General features: G+C 42.5%; 2 protein-coding genes across 4 annotated transcripts in view; both read right to left on the bottom strand.

Annotated features, from left to right (window-relative positions):
• SLC3A1 (solute carrier family 3 member 1) overlaps positions 1–4,618 on the bottom strand; it is a 16,056-nt gene extending 11,438 nt beyond the window's left edge. The window contains exons 1-4 of the mRNA XM_064158394.1: positions 3,862–4,618; positions 2,842–3,021; positions 1,676–1,830; positions 70–195 (exon numbers count right to left, since the gene is read on the bottom strand). Of these exons, the coding sequence (XP_064014464.1) occupies positions 70–195; positions 1,676–1,830; positions 2,842–3,021; positions 3,862–4,288 (888 nt within the window). The 5' untranslated portion in view covers positions 4,289–4,618. The remainder of the gene's footprint in view (positions 1–69; positions 196–1,675; positions 1,831–2,841; positions 3,022–3,861) is intronic.
• A 10,976-nt stretch (positions 4,619–15,594) lies between these two features.
• Positions 15,595–19,477, bottom strand: part of PPM1B (protein phosphatase, Mg2+/Mn2+ dependent 1B) — a 50,206-nt gene continuing 46,323 nt past the window's right edge. For 2 of the 3 annotated variants that reach the window (XM_064158396.1, XM_064158395.1), the window contains exon 7: positions 18,227–19,212. In XM_064158396.1, coding sequence (XP_064014466.1) covers positions 18,907–19,212 — 306 coding nt within the window. In that variant the 3' untranslated portion in view covers positions 18,227–18,906. Of the gene's footprint in view, positions 17,438–18,226; positions 19,213–19,477 lie in introns of those variants that run through there. The other variant, XM_064158397.1, reaches the window with a different exon arrangement.

Consider the following 19,477-nt stretch of genomic DNA (forward strand, 5'->3'; position numbering starts at 1 on the left):
GATCAGAGAACTGAAGTGTAGAAGGAGCTGGTTTGCTGTTGGTGTTGCAGCAGTGGGTTACATACTCACATGGATTTCCTCTTGGACAGCGGAGCTGCGAAAATTTAAGTCTGGCTGTTCTTTCCCAAACTGATGAAAGTAACATTGCTTCCTCACATCATCAAACTGCCAGCTGGAGTTCCCAAAGACACTCACCTGCTCACAATAAGGGAGGGATAAAATCAGAACCAACTTAAAGATTTACTTCAATGAACACTTGAAGATGTGGTGTGCTACAAACATATAATAAAGCAGAAAATGCCTGATCAGTGGACTACATTCTTTGAAGACTTCAGTACTCATTTTACACTTGCTCCTCCTGCTAGTTGCTCTTCTCCTAGTTGTGCTTCACTACATGTTGGGTTTATTTTAGTAGACTTTCCCTGGGAATTTTTCAGCATAGAGGAGTAAAGCTAAGTGTGAACACTTCTTTTGGATTTGTTTTTCCTAAACCTTATTAAAAATAGCTTTAGTTAATGCAAGGCTTTCTGCAATTTGGTATTATCCCATTGCAGTGCCAACAACAGTCAGAATGTTCAAATGTTAACTTGGATCTAGTCACATGTGTAATGAGAGATTCTAAAAGCTAAGATCACTCCTGACTGCAAGTTTGAACAGAAATTACTAACTAGTACAAAATTAATTCATCTTGAGCTCTTAGAATATACAAGCTCCTAATCATGTACTCCTTGGCTCATATTTCATATAAATACAGCTGAAACAGGCAACAGATTTCCTGGTCTGATCACCTTCCAGAAAAAGCACCAAGGGCCTACTGGGTTTTTTCCTTCTCCACCAACTATGATTTTGGAGATGCTGAGATGAAGTTTCTAAAGTGGAGTAGTTGGACACAGGTGGAGACACACGTGAACAACTGGTGCACAGCTATCCCTTTTTGTGTTTGTTTAATGAAAAACGATTTAACAGTGATGTAAAGAAACAAAAGCCTCTCTTTGAGGCAGGAGCTCCTCCTCCCTGACTTGTTTAAACCTCAATCTGCATTAGATAACTTATTAGCAGTTATTTCACAGTATCACAGTATCATCAGGGTTGGAAGAGACCTCACAGATCATCAAGTCCAACCCTTTGCCACAGAGCTCAAGGCTAGACCATGGCACCAAGTGCCACATCCAATCCTGCCTTGAACAGCTCCAGGGACAGCGACTCCACCACCTCCCCGGGCAGCCCATTCCAGTGTCCAATGACTCTCTCAGCGAAGAACTTTCTCCTCACCTCGAGCCTAAATTTCCCCTGGCGCAGCCTGAGGCTGTGTCCTCTCATTCTGGTGCTTGCCACCTGAGAGAAGAGATCAACCCCACCTGGCTACAGCCTACCTTCAGGTAGTTGTAGACAGCAATAAGGTCACCCCTGAGCCTCCTCCAGGCTAACCAATCCCAGCTCCCTCAGCCTCTCCTCGTAGGGCTGTGCTCAAGGCCTCTCCCCAGCCTCGTCGCCCTTCTCTGGACACACTCAAGCATCTCAATGTCCCTCCTAAACTGGGGGGCCCAGAACTGAACACAGTACTCAAGGTGTGGTCTAACCAGTGCAGAGTACAGGGACAACTGTTGTAGCTGCTTCTGATATGTGGCAGCCTGCACTCAGTTTGGGATTTGCACAGATGACTTCGTGTGCTCACCCAGTTGTTTGGAGGAGCAACCAAACCCGTAGCCTGCACGCAGTCCTGCCAGATGTAGTAGTCGGTGAATTTCCCAGTCCGATTGCGACTCAGCTGAAACCATCGGTGCTTGTCACTCGTGTGGTTTGGTATTAAATCCATTATCACCTTGAGCCCTTAAACATCACGCCATAAAAACAACATTAAATGCAGTCTTTAAGACAAAGTTCACATTTTTTATAAGTGCATTACCAACAGTGTTTGATCTTCTTCCATCCCAGAGGTCTGGCAAAAGAGAAAGGCAGAAACCCACCACAGAAAGCCCCAGGTCACCAAGACTACCTAGAGTCTGCAAGCAGCTGTGACACATTTGGCTGGTACTGTTCCCCACAGCCCATCGCTGAGAAGGGAAAGAAGGGGTCAGAAACGAATCAGCAGAAGTTCCTGTTGTCATGAACCACTTTCATTAACTCCGACTTCCACATCCTTCTTCCACCTCCTAGGTGAGAAAGGCACTTCACTGGTCTAGCGCCGGTTTAACACTTGGGCTTCCTCACCCTTCCTAAAGCCTAGGCGTTCTTTTGAAGTTCCACATGTTTTAGAAACTGGCAAACCATCTCCCATTCATGCCGACAGCTGTTTGGGAAGACACCTCAGCAAATATTTGTCTGAAGCACCAATTCACCAACCGAGAACACAATTGCAAGAAGGATACCCATGTTCCCTCCTACCCCTGTCATTGTTTTCCTTCTGTCTTCAGAAAGCGGCCATCGGTCACAAAATTCAGTCAGAAACAACCACATCTCAGCCTTGATCCCCCAAGACCAGCAACGGTCACACCACAGGCACCAGGAAGGACAAGCAGCACATCAGTCCATCACCCATGATCATCCTCGGAGAGGCTGACGCCTCGCAGAGGACACCCAGCAGTCTGAGGCTGCTCCTGTAGCTCCTGACATCTTCGTGCTCCCAGCACCACCCAGTGCCCAAGGGCAGGAAACAGCAATCATGCAGTTTAGCTTGACGCCAAGCTAATGCCTATCCTTCTGCTCCTACTCGACACCATCAAGGGGGAACTGCCAGATGCACAAACTGAAATCTCAGATGATAACTTCATGGTATAAGGTACAGGTCTATAACATGAGTGAACACTTTTACAAGAGTCACTTTGTTCAGTCTCAACTTACCTCTGTCATGTATGGCTGCAAGCAGGTCCTCAAAATCACTCATCGACCCAAACATGGGATCAATATCATAGAAATCTTCAGCTCCATACCCAAGGTCTTTTATTGGAGACTTAAAGAAAGAAGTGATCCAGACGGTCTTTATGTTCAAATATGTAATATGGTCTAGTTTTTCCTGGATACCTGTTTAAAAGAAAATGGCATCGTCTGTTTGACAGAGAAATATCTTACTTAATAGTTTGACGTGGGCTCTCAAGGAGGAAACACAAGGGTCCTGTATTTTCACCAACTGCAGTAACAGCATTGCCTTCCCGTTGCAAGGACCACCAAGGAGTCCTAAAGACCACCCGCAGGAAGCAGTTTCAATGCCAAGCCCCCAGGTACTCTCTGCCTTACAAAAAGCCACACGGATTCCCCCCCAGCACGGTTTTCTACAGGAACACCTCACTCCATTCCCCCCCAGCGCTTTTAAACCTAAAGGCTTTTTATCTTCCTGGCACATATTATAACCAGCACTTCTTGTTTAGAAGTTTATTGTCCATTATAGTGTTAAGCCTTCTCTTGTTGAAAGCTGCTGCTGAGTGGCATTGCCTCTCGTACCAGGTACTCTCAATGCATTCCTAAGAGCTCAAAACCACCTAGACCGTGAACAAAAGTAACACGCTTCTTTCCACTTTGTCTGTTTTGTTTTTCCTGACTTTCCCTTATGGAAAGGCAGCTGATAAAGTGCTCAACAGCACCCATCCTCTTGACTGACCTCAGTTTTGTGCTACTGCTTTCTGCCCAGCTCTAAACATTTATTCAGCAACTCGAGCGAGCAAATCCTAGAGTTAATCATGACAACACGAGCTGCATTAACGATTACTCAAAGCACTTGTCTTTCCTTCTCCGTTAGAGTGACTGTCTCTACTGGCATGTGCATGCTTGTATTTGATTTGTTAACACATACACACACATATATAGACAGGCAGGCAGACAACTGCTACGTAGCCTTGCACGTACCAAGGCTGAAAAGTCACTCACCTTTCAGATCACCGTTGCCATCCATGTTGCTGTCCTTGAAAGAACGAGGATAGATCTGATAGATAGGACCAGCCTGCCACCAATCCAGGCACTTCGGGGAAAGGACAATAATTGCAACTGTAGCACATATAAGCACGACAGCAGCAGCAATGATGAGCCAGAAGAGAATCTCCCTCGTGACTTTGTACCGGGCTTGACTGGAGAACTTGAGCAAGACTTCCTTTGGCATCCCTGCATAAGGCTTCAATACTGGCTCCTCCATGGCCACTGGCTCCACATCAACAGTGCACGGTTTTGGTATGTCTTCTTGGCTCCTGGTATCAGTCTCCTTGTCATCAAATGCTTCATTCTGAACAAATCCGTTATTCTCCACACCTCCCTTCTCACTCAGCTCCATAGGTAAGCTCTTAGCCTCCTCCTCAACCATTTTATTTCATGGGTCTCGTCCTGAAGACTCCAGCCACCACAAGAAAGCTTTGCCAACCCACCTTTGTTCAGCGAAATGAGCAGCAGTGTAATTAGCATCTGGGTTTATAATCAATCCTCACCAACAGGTCAAAGTGCAAAAAAGGCAAACAGGGCAAAGTGCTCCCACTCTTCCACATAGCAGGCATCTTCAGCAAGATAACAAAACACTGCAAGAAAGCTCAGTCTTCCAGGGAACAAGCTCTGTTGCTCACACCAGTCAGGCAGTTATGCTTACTGTTGCTCTGCCCAGCACACCAAACTTCTCTTCCTCTTGGTAGCAAGGCAAAACTTGAGGGCATTTACCCGGGGAGGATTTAGCAAGTATGCAGGTTTGCAGGCTGGCCGTGGTTTTCGCCGCCTCAAGCAGTCTGAGCATGGCATTAAGGAGTGATTTACAAGAGAAGCAGCTGTCGACAGCTTCTGCCCACTACGCAACAACACAAAGGAGACACAAAAGGCCTGAAGCGCTTCGTTTCTTACCGCTTAGAAAAACAAAACCTCTCCAACTAACCCAGCCCATTCACAACTCTTAAGCATTAACCACTACAAGGCACATACCGATCCGGTGATTCACAGCATGGGAAAGGTTGCTACACCCAGAACGATCTCAATCAGGACGGGACAGCTCTGCGGAGGCAGAAGCTAGAATAAAGAAAGAAAACCTCACTGGCAACTGTTAAAATCGATTCAAGAAAAAAAAACTTGGAAGAAAATAAACCTTTCTCTTCCTTCTCCTCCTCCTTTACCTCTGAAACATTCCTCAGCATAGGATGTGAATCCCCATAAACGTCCTACTACTCCAGCTAGGAAAGTCTGTGCCAATGTACAGATCTGTGTGCCAACCAGACACCATTCGCCAAGACATCTCCTCCAGCCAGTGCCCTCCGCCCAGGCAGACCGAAGGAAACAGGAACTGGGACCAGATTTTAGTGCTTCTCCTTGCTTTATGCACTTCTTTCTGTAGTGTCACATCCGACACATGAGCACACAAGATGACAGAACATCAGGGGTCGGAAAGGACCCAAAGAGATCATCGAGTCCAACCCCCACTGCCAGAGCAGGACCATGCAGTCTAGCTCAGGTCACAGAGGAATGCATCCAGAAAGGCCTTGAAAGTCTCCAGAGAAGAGACTCCACAACCTCTCTGGGCAGCCTGTACCAGTGCTCTGGGACCCTTACAGTAAAGAAGTTCCCCCTTATGTTGAGCTGGAACCTCCTGTGCTGCAACTTACATCCATTGCTCCTTATCCTATCCCAGAGAGCAGTAAGCAGAGCCTGTCCCCCCGCACCTGATCCCCAGTCCCCAGACATTTTTAGACCTTTATTAAATGCCCTCTCAGCCTTCTCTTCTGCAGACTAAAAAGCGCCAGGTCCCTCAGCCTCTCCTCATCAGGCAGTGCTCCAGTCCCCTAATCATCCTTTTAGCCCTCCACTGGACCTTCTCCAGCAGATCCCTGTTCCTCTTAAACTGGGGAGGCCAAAATTGAATACAGTACTCAAGAGGAGTTCTCACCAGGGCAAAGCAGAGGTGGAGGAGAACTTCCCTTCATGTGCTGCACACACTCTTCTTGATATACCCCAGAGCCAATGCCAACTGTGTTGTCAGCTTTCTTGATGCCACAGAACTTGCAAGTCACAGGCAGTGTCTTTTCTGAAAAATGCACCATGAGAAGGGAGGATCTTCACATTTACCATTTTGCAGCATGGGCACGGAATGACAGAAGGCATATGCAGGAACATTACCATCCTGAGACACAGAACAGCACTTTTGCAAGTCCCAGAAAGCACCTCCAGTACATCACTGTGACAGATGTGTAATTTATCACAACAAATAGCTGCTCCGTAGGCAATGCTACATGACTAGGACTGAAGTTGCAGTTTTGTGTCTAACTCATCAGCACTTACTGCTAACTCCATCAACTCTTATACCTGGCTGCCTACACCTGCCTTGTGTTACCCCCTGCCTCATGCCAAGTGAAGTATTTAGGCAGCTGTGCAGTGAATCAGATTGGGAAACAGGTTTGGCTGAAAAAGGTAATTTCACGCTTTACACCATTCTATTCCTAATCCACCTGGTCCCCAGGAGACCACAGCAGTGCTTCACCCAGCGCAGCACAGGGAGAGAACAGGTGGGTAAAGGGGTCAGAACACACAGCACAATCACTTGGCCAAGGAACTCTTCAGTCAAACCACAGCTTTTGTGTCTCACATATGTTCTCCTACATTTCTGTCTGTTCATTACAGCAAATCCTAACATTGTCAGAAGTAAAGCACAATAAAGTTTCACAGCCAGAAACGCTGCTGAAATTGAAGATGGGGAGAGGGTTACCCCCTGACACGCATGAAATCTGCAGAGAAACAGGGACCTAACTCCACTCTGTCCAAATACCACATCACTTCTACTCAAAACACTGCTGAAACTGTGGTTGCAGGTATTTCAGCCCCTCCCTTTTCTTTGAGACAGTAAACTTAATTGTCTGCACTTGAAGGATAACAGTGAAGTTACCCTTTGCATGCATAATTCTTACAACTGATAAAAGGGCAATTTAGTAATTCAGTAGTCAGAAGCTGCTGAAGCTCCACACACCCTTATATGAATACCTTGTGTAAGTGCAATGGCCAATGCCTGCTCTGTGAACTCTGATGCACAGGAATTGTCTTCAAAAACGCTCTTCTTATCCTAATGTAATCTCCAAGTAACATTAAGTATTTATTTATACCTTAAGTAGGACGGATCCCGTCTCAATTGCCAAGTGTTCAACCGGAAAGAGGAGGATTCTGTTGCTGTAGCAGAGAAATGCAGGAGCTGGAGGCCATGTATAGAGGAATCCATGTGCACCAACCTCAGTCTTCCTCAGGACAAAGATACAGGGACACTCTATTTTAAGGTTAAAAGAGAGTATAAATCACCCTGGAAATTACCAAGGAGCTATCTTGGTAAAAATACATTCTTAAGAGTCACTCTGTGCTTACAGCTAGGGTTCAGTCATTTCAGATGAACTCCATGCTGCTATGTAAGAGATGAAGCAAAAGCAGGTATCAGCAGAGCACAGGTATGATTAGGTTGGAAATCTGGACCTTGAAGACTAAAAATTATACTAGAAAACCTGGAGGGAAAATACAGGCAAAGAAATAAGTCTGGACAATCAACTACCACAGACTCTGGAGAACAAGTCCAAGAATCCAGTACTTCCTCCTGTATGCTCCTCCCCATAAACTAAACCACACAAGTATTCTGGTTTTGTTACAGATCATTCCCCACTCCATTCCTAGTGCTGAGGAATTGCTTGCCTTAAAATTATTTGATAAAGGGAAACAGCAAACTTCACCTTGAGAGAGAGCTCCCCAACAGTTCCCACTGAGCTCTCTTTCCTTTTAAAGTGTATTACATATGCAGACGTTAGGCTTTTGGCTTGTTCTCAAGCCACTCCGGAATGGCTCCCTCCTGAGAAATGCCATAGGTTAGCAGCAGTAACTCACCAGTGCAACTGTGCCAGCGGAATCTGCTGGGAAGCATTCAGTAGTACAGGAAACACTTTGCATTGTGCCAGTTGCTCTCTTTACCTCTGGGCTTGTTTCCCTATCTAACTCTACCAGTATGCAGGCAGTAACAGCTGCCATCTCCACACAGATTGCCATGGTTAGTTCTGCAAGACAGAGGGATCAGTTTCCAGTCTCTGATACATAATTATTTAGATGTGCAGGCTGGCTTAAGGAGTCTGCTGTTTGGTTCTATGCAAATGACAAGTGGTTGCCATACTGTACCTATTACCCTGAAAACCGTGCAGAGGGGTGATTAAGCACCCCAAGGTGCTACATGTAGAAAGATGTTTACTGTTAAAGTTCTCTTGCTTAATGCTTTTTCATCAAATGGTTACCATTTGCTACCATTGCTTGCGGCTGGAGAGCTGCCTGGAGGAAAGGGACCTGAGGGTTCTAACTGACAAGAAACTGAGCAGCAGCCAGCAGCGAGCCCAGGCAGCCAAGAAAGCCAGTGCAATGCTTGGTTTAGAAATGCTGTGGCCAGCAGGGGTCGGGAGATGATTGTCCTCTTGTACTCAGCTCTGGTGAGGTCACACCTCAAGTACTGTGTTCAGTTTTGGGCACCTCATTACAAGAGGGATGTGAAGGTGCTGGAGTGCAGATGAGGGCAACAAAGCTAGAGAAAGGCCTGGAGAATAGATCTTATGAAGAGCAACTGAAGGAGCTGGGGATGGTTTGAAAAAGAGGAGGCTGAAGGAAGACCTCATTGCTGTCTGCAACTACCTGAAGGGACATTGTGGAGAGACTGCTGCTGGTCTCTTCTCACAGGTAAAGTGCAATAAAAGGAGAGGGAATGGCTTCAACCTGCAACTGGGTAGGTTTGAATTAGATATCAGGAGAATATTTTTCATGGAGAGAGTGGTCAAGCATTGGAATGGGCTGTCCAGGGGAGGTGGTGGAGTCACTAACCTTGGATGTGTTTAAAGGTCATCTGGAAGTGGTGCTTGGGTATATGGTTTAGGGTGAACCTCGTACAGCAGAGTTATCGGCTGGACTTGGTGATCCTAAGGGTCTTTTCCAACTAGAATGTTTCTGTGATTCTGTTACCACTGGGTCTGATGTAACACAATTTAAATATAACATCATTACTTACAGAATCAGGGCCATGTAAGAGGCAAACCACTATGGTTGTCAGTCATTCCTCAGTGGCTTCCACACAACTGATGACTAATCTGACCTTTAAAGCTGTTTCATTCAGCACTAAGAAATTCTTCCCTTGACATAGAGGGCAGCCACCAAGAGAGAGATGCTCTCAAGCAGCAAATTTCTAATGTGGCATCTGCACATCCCTAAGTGTGAGTGAGGTTTCTGCCATTAGCCTGCAGCCTGAAGCCCCAGGTAATGGCAAAATGTAAAGGTGTGGGAGGTTGTGTTATAGTTTGGTGGGGTTATTTGTTACTGTTGACCGTTTTTTAACACTCTTAGTCCACTAATGGGCTATGTGATTAAAGGTTAAGAGCATTAGAAGTGCAGTAGTTAGCTCCTGCTTACCTCATGTGACATTTCAGGGATCGGTTTCAGGGCAAGGAGGCAGCGACACCTGGCTCTCACAGGTGATCAGCGTAGCTGGCTTCTCCCACTATTTTTCACGAGCTGTTATCCTTCACTTCTCGCAGCTGTACCTGCAAGAGCAGCAGCACGAAGAGTGGACTCCTTCTGGATGTCCTCCCCTACTTACTTTAATGTAAACTAAAGGGTTGTTGTTTCTCACTTTACACGGCTATCACCCTCCTCTTTACAGCATCCATCACTCTCCTCTTTACAGCATCCATCCATCAATCACATTTCTGTCCCAGAGAATGGTAACTTTCGAAGTGTGAGGATGCAATGTGAGAGAGAATAACAACAAGCAGTGCAGTGAGCATTTTGACCTTCGTTCCCACAACTTCAGGATGCCTCCCACGGGAGAGGAAAGATAGTGGGACATCTAGTTAAGGAGAAAAAGAAGGCATGATGTGTGCAAACGACTGGGCTGTACTTGCCTAGATTATGCTCATGTGTAGGTGTGTGGTCTATGTTCAAGACTCTACACATGAAGTCAGAACAAAGAATGGGTCGCTGGTGGATTCAGACTGAATTGTGTGGAGTCCATGTCAGCCCTCCCTAACAAAGAGCTTTCATTTTTTCAGTCTAATCTGCAAAACCTTTGCCAGCAAGAGACCCACATCTTGATTGTACCCTTGTACAAGCTGGGGATGTTCAGCCTAGTATTAAAACCTGAGAGATTGTTACTCTAGTTTTGATGGCCATAAATATGAGGGTGGCTTGGTGTTAGTGAAAGATCTCCACAATGCAGACAGCACAGCTGGGCAGCCACGCAGAAGCTCGAAATCAAAATGGCATTACAGTGCCATCACCACCCCTTCCATCCTTGGACTCACCAAAAGACAGGACCTCATAGAAAGCCACATCTATCCTTACTCTGACAATGATTTTGCTCTGTTTAGCACCATGCACTTCCTTATGAGGAAGGACAACAGGATTTTCAGGGAGGAGCTTTCAGATATGGGATACTGTGTTCTGCAGGATGACTGCTGCATAACCACAACTATTGCTAGGCTATACAAGCTATGCTTTTCAGACCTTAATATATTGAGTGTAATCCTCCTGTCTCCACCAGTGCACACAGATAGGCCTTTCTGTAACTAATTTGGTTTGTCACACATATCAAAATGGTAGCAGGTATGTCATGATCAAATCTACTCAGGGTTTACTCCCCTGAAATAATTTCCTGCTGAAAAACCTCGGTTCAGACCAGAAATCTCCAGTATCCCCACAGAAAGGCTCACTCTGCAGTACTGAACTGGATTCCAAAGCTTTTACAAGTGTCCATCGTGGTTAATTTGATTAACTTTACAGGAAACCAAGAGAGTTCATTAATTACGTATCAGACCATGACAGTCCAGCAAAAGGCTGTAAAAACAAAACAAAACCAGCATCACAGAAACACCAATGTGAGCACTGGGAATAAAACCTTTGGTTTCACTGGAAACACACATGTCCTAGAGAAAAAACAAATGCCTCACCCCTCCACCCCAAAAAAACCCCCACCAACCAAAAAACCCCAAACAATCCTCCTTCCCCCCCCTAAAAAAAAAAAACAACCAACCCAAACAAACACACAACAAAAAACTCTACTCCAGAACCAGACCAACAAAACTGCAGTTCTCCAGTTTAGGTGGGCTGACATAGCACATCGCACAGCAACAGCTGGCACATGCAAGGCTCCATGCTCACACAAGGGACTCTCTGGCCAGCAGAAATTAGACCTCTGTATCAAAGAAACATTTCACAACGCTACAAAGCAATGTTAAGGGTATATGTACTATTTGGTGTGGACAGGGGTAGCAGAACTTAAATTTCATGGCCACCTGAATATGCAAAGCCTGAAATAGAAGACAATCTTCCTTACTTTGTATTACTTACCAAATCTGCTCAAAATCTGTTTATAAAGTACTAACTTCTACACACTATGTAAAACATGTTTCTTTCAGAAGTGTCTGGCATTCAAGCAGCAGGGTGAAAACGTTGCATGGTGAAAGGTAACCCACTGCCTGCAGTGAATACCAGCCTTCCCATTTTTAACTTGGCAAATCCACTGAACTGTGTGGGCCCAATCTCACACTATGTATCTCCATAAAAGGTTCACATACCTGGCTTGTGTATAGCAGTGAACCAGAGGAAACCATAATCCCACATTCAGCAATTATTCACATAATGCTTAAAATAGCATCTCCCCTCCCCCATCCTCATCACTCAGTGCAATGGCAACTATCACATGGCTACCTTCTCCCTACCCCAAGAATGATGGCCTTCATTACAAGACACTCTCTCACAGTTCTCATGCTTTTAGCTCTGCTATGCTGTTATAGAATCAAAAACATTGGAAGAGACCTCCAAGATCATCCAGTCCAACCTAGCACCCAGCCCTAGCCAGTCAACTAGACCATGGCACTAAGTGCCTCAGCCAGGCTTTTCTTGAACACCTCCAGGGATGGTGCCTCCACCACCATCCTGGGCAGCCCATTCCAATGCCAATCACTCTCTCTGGCAAGAACTTTTTCCTAACATCCAGCCTATACTTACTTTGGCACAACTTGAGACTGTGTCCCCTTGTTCTGTTGCTGGTTGTCTGGGAGAAGAGACCAACCCCCACTTGGCTACAGCCTCCCTTCAGATAGTTGTAGACAGCAATGAGATCTCCCTTGAGCCTCCTCTTCTCCAGGCCAAACAACCCCAGCTGCCTCAAGCCTCTCCTCACAAGGTTTGTGTTCCAGGCCCTTCACCAGCCCTGTTGCCCTTCTCTGGACACGTTTCAGCACTTTAACATCTCTCTTGAATTGAGGAGCCCAGAACTGGACACAGTACACTTAAGCTTTGCAGCTCTTTCCAAGTGATAAAGGTAGAACCCATTTAGTAATTTTCTCCACATAAATTTGCATCTAACTTCTCTGAAAAACACTTGAAGGCATCCATGAGGACCCACCAGAATTCAGAAGTCCCCTAAGAGAGGCCAGAAAACCCAGTATTTTTATGTTTACGGATGAGATGAACTTCAAAGATGATCATGAAATGACTCATGAAGTGGAATGTTTCCAGCTTTTTAAAGGTAGGGTTCTAATACTGTTATAACAAACTCAACTTCAGCACAACTCACCTGAAATTCCAGAAGTCCGAGAAAGCAAAAAGTAGTTTCCAAAACAGACTTGACACAAATTTCCAACAACATTGTTTCAATTAGTTGCTGCAACTCTTCAGAATCCATCTTCCTGTGACACAGTGGTTTCCATTTATGAGGGAGGTCAACTGCTCTCACAGAAAGATAACCCAGCTGACAGAGGAAGCCCAGTTTTTCCACAGAAGCCCAGCCTCAAACCTGATTGGTTTTTGCTAAGTTTTAAAAGCAGATGTTGATACATTGAGCTAATGTTAATTCACAGTCAGTAATCACCCTAACAGAAAGCTTTTTTCTGATGGACATTCCTAGTCAAGTTGCACGTAGACAAATAAAGACAGGCAGGAACAGAAGCAGAAACTAGTCATCAACAGAGAAAGCAATCCTCAAGAATCCCAGTCTATAAATTCAAGCATCACAGCAAATGGATGTTTTAACACTGCTTCTGAAGAAGTGAAAGTTATTTGGGGGAATATGACTTCTCATGTAAAAATAATAAAGCACAGCCACACTGATTAAGCATGTTAGCAGGTAAAGATGGACGTGAAAGACAACCTCAGGCAGCGAGCTGAACAAAGGAGAGGGAGTCATGCCAAAATGCAAGAGCTACTTGTCTTTTGATCAGAGAAGCAGTAAGGTAGGAATACAAAATGGTACAAGCAAACTGTAAGCCAGATTTGGACAGCAAGACTCAAGATAACAACAAGCAGAATCAGATCAGACTGGCAAACAGAAAGTGGTTACAAATACATGAGACCTCAGGTGGAGTTACCTGAGTTACACAGCATAAGTTCAGTGACAGGGCTACTTTTCTGTGGTTTTGCCAAATTGCTTTTGAGTCTGCAAGCATATTAGTTGCTCACTTGTACCTGTGAAGCTACCTCTCTCTGAGTTAAACTTTATTTTAGAGCTAAAAAGCATTGCTAAGGAGATAAAGCCACGTGCCTTCAGCAGTCTTTAAACCTGAAATCAGCTTTTCAGCCCTACAAAACCCCACGTAGGTATCACAGTATCACAGTATCACAGTATCACCAAGGTTGGAAGAGACCTCACAGATCATCAAGTCCAACCCTTTACCACAGTGCCCAAGGCTAGACCATGGCACCAAGTGCCACATCCAACCTTGCCTTGAACTGCCCCAGGGACGACGACTCCACCACCTCCCCAGGCAGCCCATTCCAGTGCCTAATGGTGATGCATTAAGAACTGCTTTGTACTGTGGGTTTTTTGCTAGAACAGACCTGGTAACTTCTTTACTGGACAGTGACACCGGGATTTTTGATTCCTTTTCCACAAGTAAAAACTGCCCACTAAAGCTTTGTTTGATACTGTAACCAATCTCAAGTTCCTACTGATTTTGATTTCTACTATGAACCTCCAGTAGAAAAGTGGTTTTCTGGAGTTAAATTTATGGCTGACATACTACGAAAGCTAACAGATAAAGTAGCTGACTTAATTCTACTTTATACACAATACCAAGAAATAGCACAGCCACCAACAGCTAGCTTGTGACATGTAAAAGAACTGGCATCTTACTAATTTCAAACACAGTTTGGTTGCGGAGTTTTTTGGCTGGTTGGCTTTTTTTAATCCTATACCTGAAGAGCAACATTAGTATCATATTCACATAAAGGCCATGAAAAGTGTAGATGTTTTGGTCAAGTCCAGCAAAAATTTGCATGCAGGCTCAAAGAAGCACATGAAGCATCTGTTTATAACAACAAATCTTTCAACTGTAGTTAACTTCCAACCTATAAGCCTTTTGATGAGGTCATGATGACACCACTTATACTTGCATGTCTTTATTCCTTATTCCACTTAAAATGTTAATACGTTAAAACAAAGCTTTATTTTGCTTAAGATAATCAGAGAAAAAAATGTAAGAACTGACACAAAAATTACAGGAATGTCTCCATTACAGGAAGTCACAAAAATGAAGGAAAACTGCAAACAAGCAAGCAAGCTGAATGTGAACATCAGAAAGATCTGAAGCAGAAGAGACAAGCCTCACCCTCAGCATTCTATATTAGTGTCTTTACATTAGTTACCAGGGGGCAACATAATTAAGAGAACAGTTTAAAAACACATGTTAAAATTGTCTAGCAATGGCACATACATTAACTCATTTTATCAAACATGCAGACTTCTCATATTGAAGTCAACCACCACAGGGCTGTTTCAGGCTGCTAAACTCTGAAGGGTATTTTGATTAAAAACATGATTCGAATTCAGAACCCAGTGGATGCATGAGAGGAAAAAAGATGATTGATTCAGGCTTTGTTGCAGCTGTGCAAACTATAGTTCTTGTCCCTTGGCAGGGGGAAGTAAAAATCTGTGTACATGCTTCAATTCTACACAATGTGACTGAAGCCTATGGAGCACAAGAAGCATTACCAGTAGAACAAGGTATTAGAATTCCAGGTCATAATAAAAACATGCAGACGTCATACTCAAAGAATGTATAGGCTTACAGAACTTAGAGTCAAAAATGTACACTGATGTTTTCATAAATACATCCCTTCCACAGTAACATCAAGTATTCAGACAGAAATCCTCCTTATTATCGATACCTTTCTGCTTTCCCACTCAGCTGAGTAACTTAACAAGGTTGGAAAAAAAACCAACAAAAACAAACCCCAACTCATTCATGGTTTTAAAGTGGAGAAATGGCTAAAATACTGTAAAAATAACATGTTGCAGGTCTAACCTCTGACCTCTAATAAATGAGTTTGCTAAAAAAAAAAAAATTAAAAAAATCTATCAAGTTTAATCTGAATTTTTAGACCTTAAATGAATGTTCTCCCATACCTGCAGTAAGACTCATTCAAGATGAAGCTGGGAAGCATTTGCCCTAGGCACAATAGATGTACTCTTGTTTCCTACAGAGAAGCCCACTTCCAGACTTAGAGCTTATTAAGACAAAAATCCATAGTTGCTGTAGAACTAAACCTCCAAGACACCTCATAAGTGCTACTTGGTTATGTCGTTATATAGACCAATTACATCAACTTCATAAGTTCCTTCTCAAGAAAATATAAAGCATATCACACTGTTTTATCAATCCTTTATTGAAGATAACAAGTTGGCTATGTTCACTGTATTGTATGAAACATCACAATATCATACTGGGAAGGTACTATCAGTACAGGATTGGACCAGAGCGGACAGTCTGAACAATAAACCAGTTTGCATTCTTCATTCCCTATCTTTTACCACCCCCCCCCAAAAAAAAAACAAAAAAGGGACAAATACCTGTTAACATCATCATTTAGAACACTTTAACTTACAAGGCTAAAGTCTAATGAATAAATAAAATATACTGTGGCAATAAACCTCTCTAGACCAAAAAAAATTAGATACACAGTGAATCAAAATGATTGGGAGAGCTGGCCTTCAGCACCAGTATGAAAGAGTGTGTGGGTTTTACAGACTCACCATGGGGATAAAGTTACAGAAAAATACCATGAGAATTCCATTTCACATAAAACCAGTTGATGACTGTCATTAGCTTAAAACTACACACAAGGGCAATTACATCCTCGCTGAAACACAGTTTAAACAAATAGGAAAATGTTTACAAGGCATCCACAGCATGTAAATCATGTACAGATGGATACATTCATTGTTTCCCCTCCCCAATAGCTTTTATTTTAGATAAATACTTTACTCTTCCCCGTTTTCAGCATTTACTGGACTCATTACATGCACAACTCAAAGAAGTCAGAAAAAAAGTCAAGGTTATTGCAAAAATAGAATTAAACTAAGAATCTTCAAGTACCTTACATGACAGCCACTCTGTACCATGCCCATTTGCTTATAAAATGAAAGGTCGTTGAACCCATGAAAATATCTCTAATATTTTCTTAATTTAAAATAGATAATTTTAAGTGTATTTATAGCAATCTCCAAGCGATAATTTGAACTTTGAAAATAATGCAAACAATTAAAAATTATAACCCATATTACACAAAACTTCTGTCTGTAAGCCAAAAAAAAAAAAAAAATTTAAAAAATCAAAAAACCTACAGAAAACCACATCGAACAACAACAACAACAAAAATTTACATTAGAATAAAGGCAATTTTTCAGCATTTAAAAAAAAAAATCCTGCAGCTGTGAGAGATGTCGAAGCGAGTCACTACTAACTATAAATTCATCAGTTTGGTTTTAAAAGGTTTTCCTAGCGAGAGTTTAAGGGTGTGTGGTACACATGCGTCAAATCCTTGCTGTTTTTAGATGCCTAGAGTCTTCAGATATTATTGCCAACACTATGTATCTTAAAGCAAGCAGTAGGCAACGCATCACAATTTGGGCACCGCGGGGAAACCTAACGGTCTGGTAATACAGGTAAAACTGGAAAATTAAAAACCCAAAACACATCTGTTAGTGTATTGCCCAATTAAAATTACTTCCAAGCCACAGAGCTGCAAAGCCTTCCAACTCAATAAAGTGAAATTTAAGTCACGTCTCAAACAATTACTTTGCGCACTCTCGCATTCATGTGCTGCACGTTTCACGTAGCCGTAATGTATCTTCAGAGTACACCTCCTAACCCGTGCACCTCAGCTACACATACTCATCTGCTGGGAGATTTGTTCCTTCTTTTTAAGGGCCAAAGTTCATTACAGATTTTTAAATACTATGCCTGAGGCTGGTAAAAAATACTGTAGTTACAGGCAATGCTAAGAGTGGCAATATCAGAAAACACAAAAATGAACAAGTGATGGAAAAAATCTATTATCTTTCTGCCCATTTCATAAAATGTTGGAAATCCACCAGAATTTTTCCCTTGAAGAAATCAGATTTAAAACTTATTTTCCCCCCTTTCAGAATCAAAAGCATTTTAGTAGATTTGTAAGGCTACCACGGATCTTCTAGTTCTCCAGCACCCTACAGGAAAAGAAGAGGAGAAATATTACTACTCACCAATACAAACGAACACATTTTATTGCAGTTTGGATTTCAATGCCGTAATTAAGTAGAATATTAGTGCACAACAGGTGACATTTTCCTTTTTTCCCATACCTACCCGCTTCTACACACATTCTGTTCCTCAACTTCATGAAGGAATTCACTTTTCCAAAATACAAACTCAGTTAAGCTAAAAACAGGTATTATCTAAAACTGTACTAAATCATGCTTATTAATTGATTCTACATCTATGGACTAATAAATAAAGGCTATAAAATACAAAGGAACTCAGCTCTTTAGGTATTCCCAGTCCACAAGAAATTCCCATAGGCTTTTTTATTAAGGCAGTGAAATTTGCACCTATTTTGAACAACAGTATTTTTGTGCAAGTGAACTGACCACTGTCACGAGAATCAGCAGATTAGTTAGGGCCACTGTAAATTCCAAGTATTATCACAGCTATACCCAAATGCATATACATACATGTGTTGTGCACCAAAAGATAGGGAAAAGATTCGGTAGATGGCAAGTTAGGCAGAAGAGGCAGTTTATTCATTTACACTGCTGATGCTTAACATGAACCTGGGAAATATTGCCCAACAAGAACAATGAATGCACCAAACCCAGAATTACTCAAATATATGCCAAACTTCATGAACATTTAGGAGTTAACATCAAAAGCTATGAAAAGTTTCAAGTCATGTCAGAATGACAGCATTTCAAAGGAAGTTTATTGCTTGCTTAAAAGAGTCCATGTGCATACAGATATTATTCACAGCATAGTCTTTATTTTCACTCAAACACAAACTCTTAGAAATTGACACTAGGTACTAAATCTAAGTACATTTTCATTTTTGGATAGACATTATCCTACAGTCTCAGAAATAGTAATACAGTCACCTAGAAAATGTGTGTTTATGATGAACAACATACAATCTGAATTGAAAGAAAAGGTCAAACAGTTCATGAAGAATAAGTAACAACCTAACAAGCAGTAACTTCTGCAGTTTAGTTGTAATATAAACTATACACAATTCAAATATAAACATGCAGTACATGATGTTGTGGAGAAAAAAACCTCTAGTATTCTCTTAATTTGCACAAGAGATACAATGATGATGCAAATTACTTCACAATTAACAAACATATACCATTAAAATTATTATTTAACAAGGTACTTTTTAAGTTAGGATTTTTTTTGCATGGCAGCTACCAATTGCTGGTGTCACAGGATTTTTAAAAAACAACACGATCTCAAATGAGATTTTAACTGCTTGCTACACAACACAAAATGCAATTAATAGTCGAATGTCTAAGGAAAAAAGAGCTTTGTACAAATAACTAAAGCAAAACCAAAGAGACTTCTAAGATAGAGTGACAAATGTTGAGATATAAACAAAGGAAAATACATCAAGTGAAGCAAAGCATTAAATCTGCTATGTAAAACATTACGTCTTTTTATCGCTCATCTCATTCATCCCTGAATCTTCGTTTGAGCTCTGCATTTCAGCAAGGTGATTCTCAGATTCTGTGTGGGTGTCTGGTATAAGGTAACTGAGTCCAGCAGGAGTATCTGAAGTAGATGCTGCAGCTGATTCAGGAGCGCACTCTTCTCCCTGTATCTTAGCTAGCCTGTAACTAGTCAGCATCTCTTCCAGCAGGTGGCGGTAGTTCCCCCTATGATTAATTCTCATTTGCCTGAGCGCTTCCACCAATTTTCCCTGCGTTCCACTGTCCTCGGCTTCGCCAGGGTCCTTTTTTTAAGATTCAAGACCCCAAGAAAATCAGCAGTTAAACTATTTTCTAAGGACATTTGAAAACAAACAATTTTTTTTTTTAGACTGAGAAAAACATCTGCTTTGCTCTATTTGAATACAGAACACCTTATTAGCAGGATATATTAGAACAGTACCAATAATCTGTGTCCGTTTTATACCACACAATAACTTAATTAGAAATACCTACAAATGACACTTGAGTATTTTCAATTTTTTGAGCCAGACAGTATCAACATAGTAC

Source organism: Pogoniulus pusillus, chromosome 18, assembly GCF_015220805.1.
Source record: "Pogoniulus pusillus isolate bPogPus1 chromosome 18, bPogPus1.pri, whole genome shotgun sequence".
In the NCBI taxonomy this organism is placed as follows: Eukaryota; Metazoa; Chordata; class Aves; order Piciformes; family Lybiidae; genus Pogoniulus; species Pogoniulus pusillus.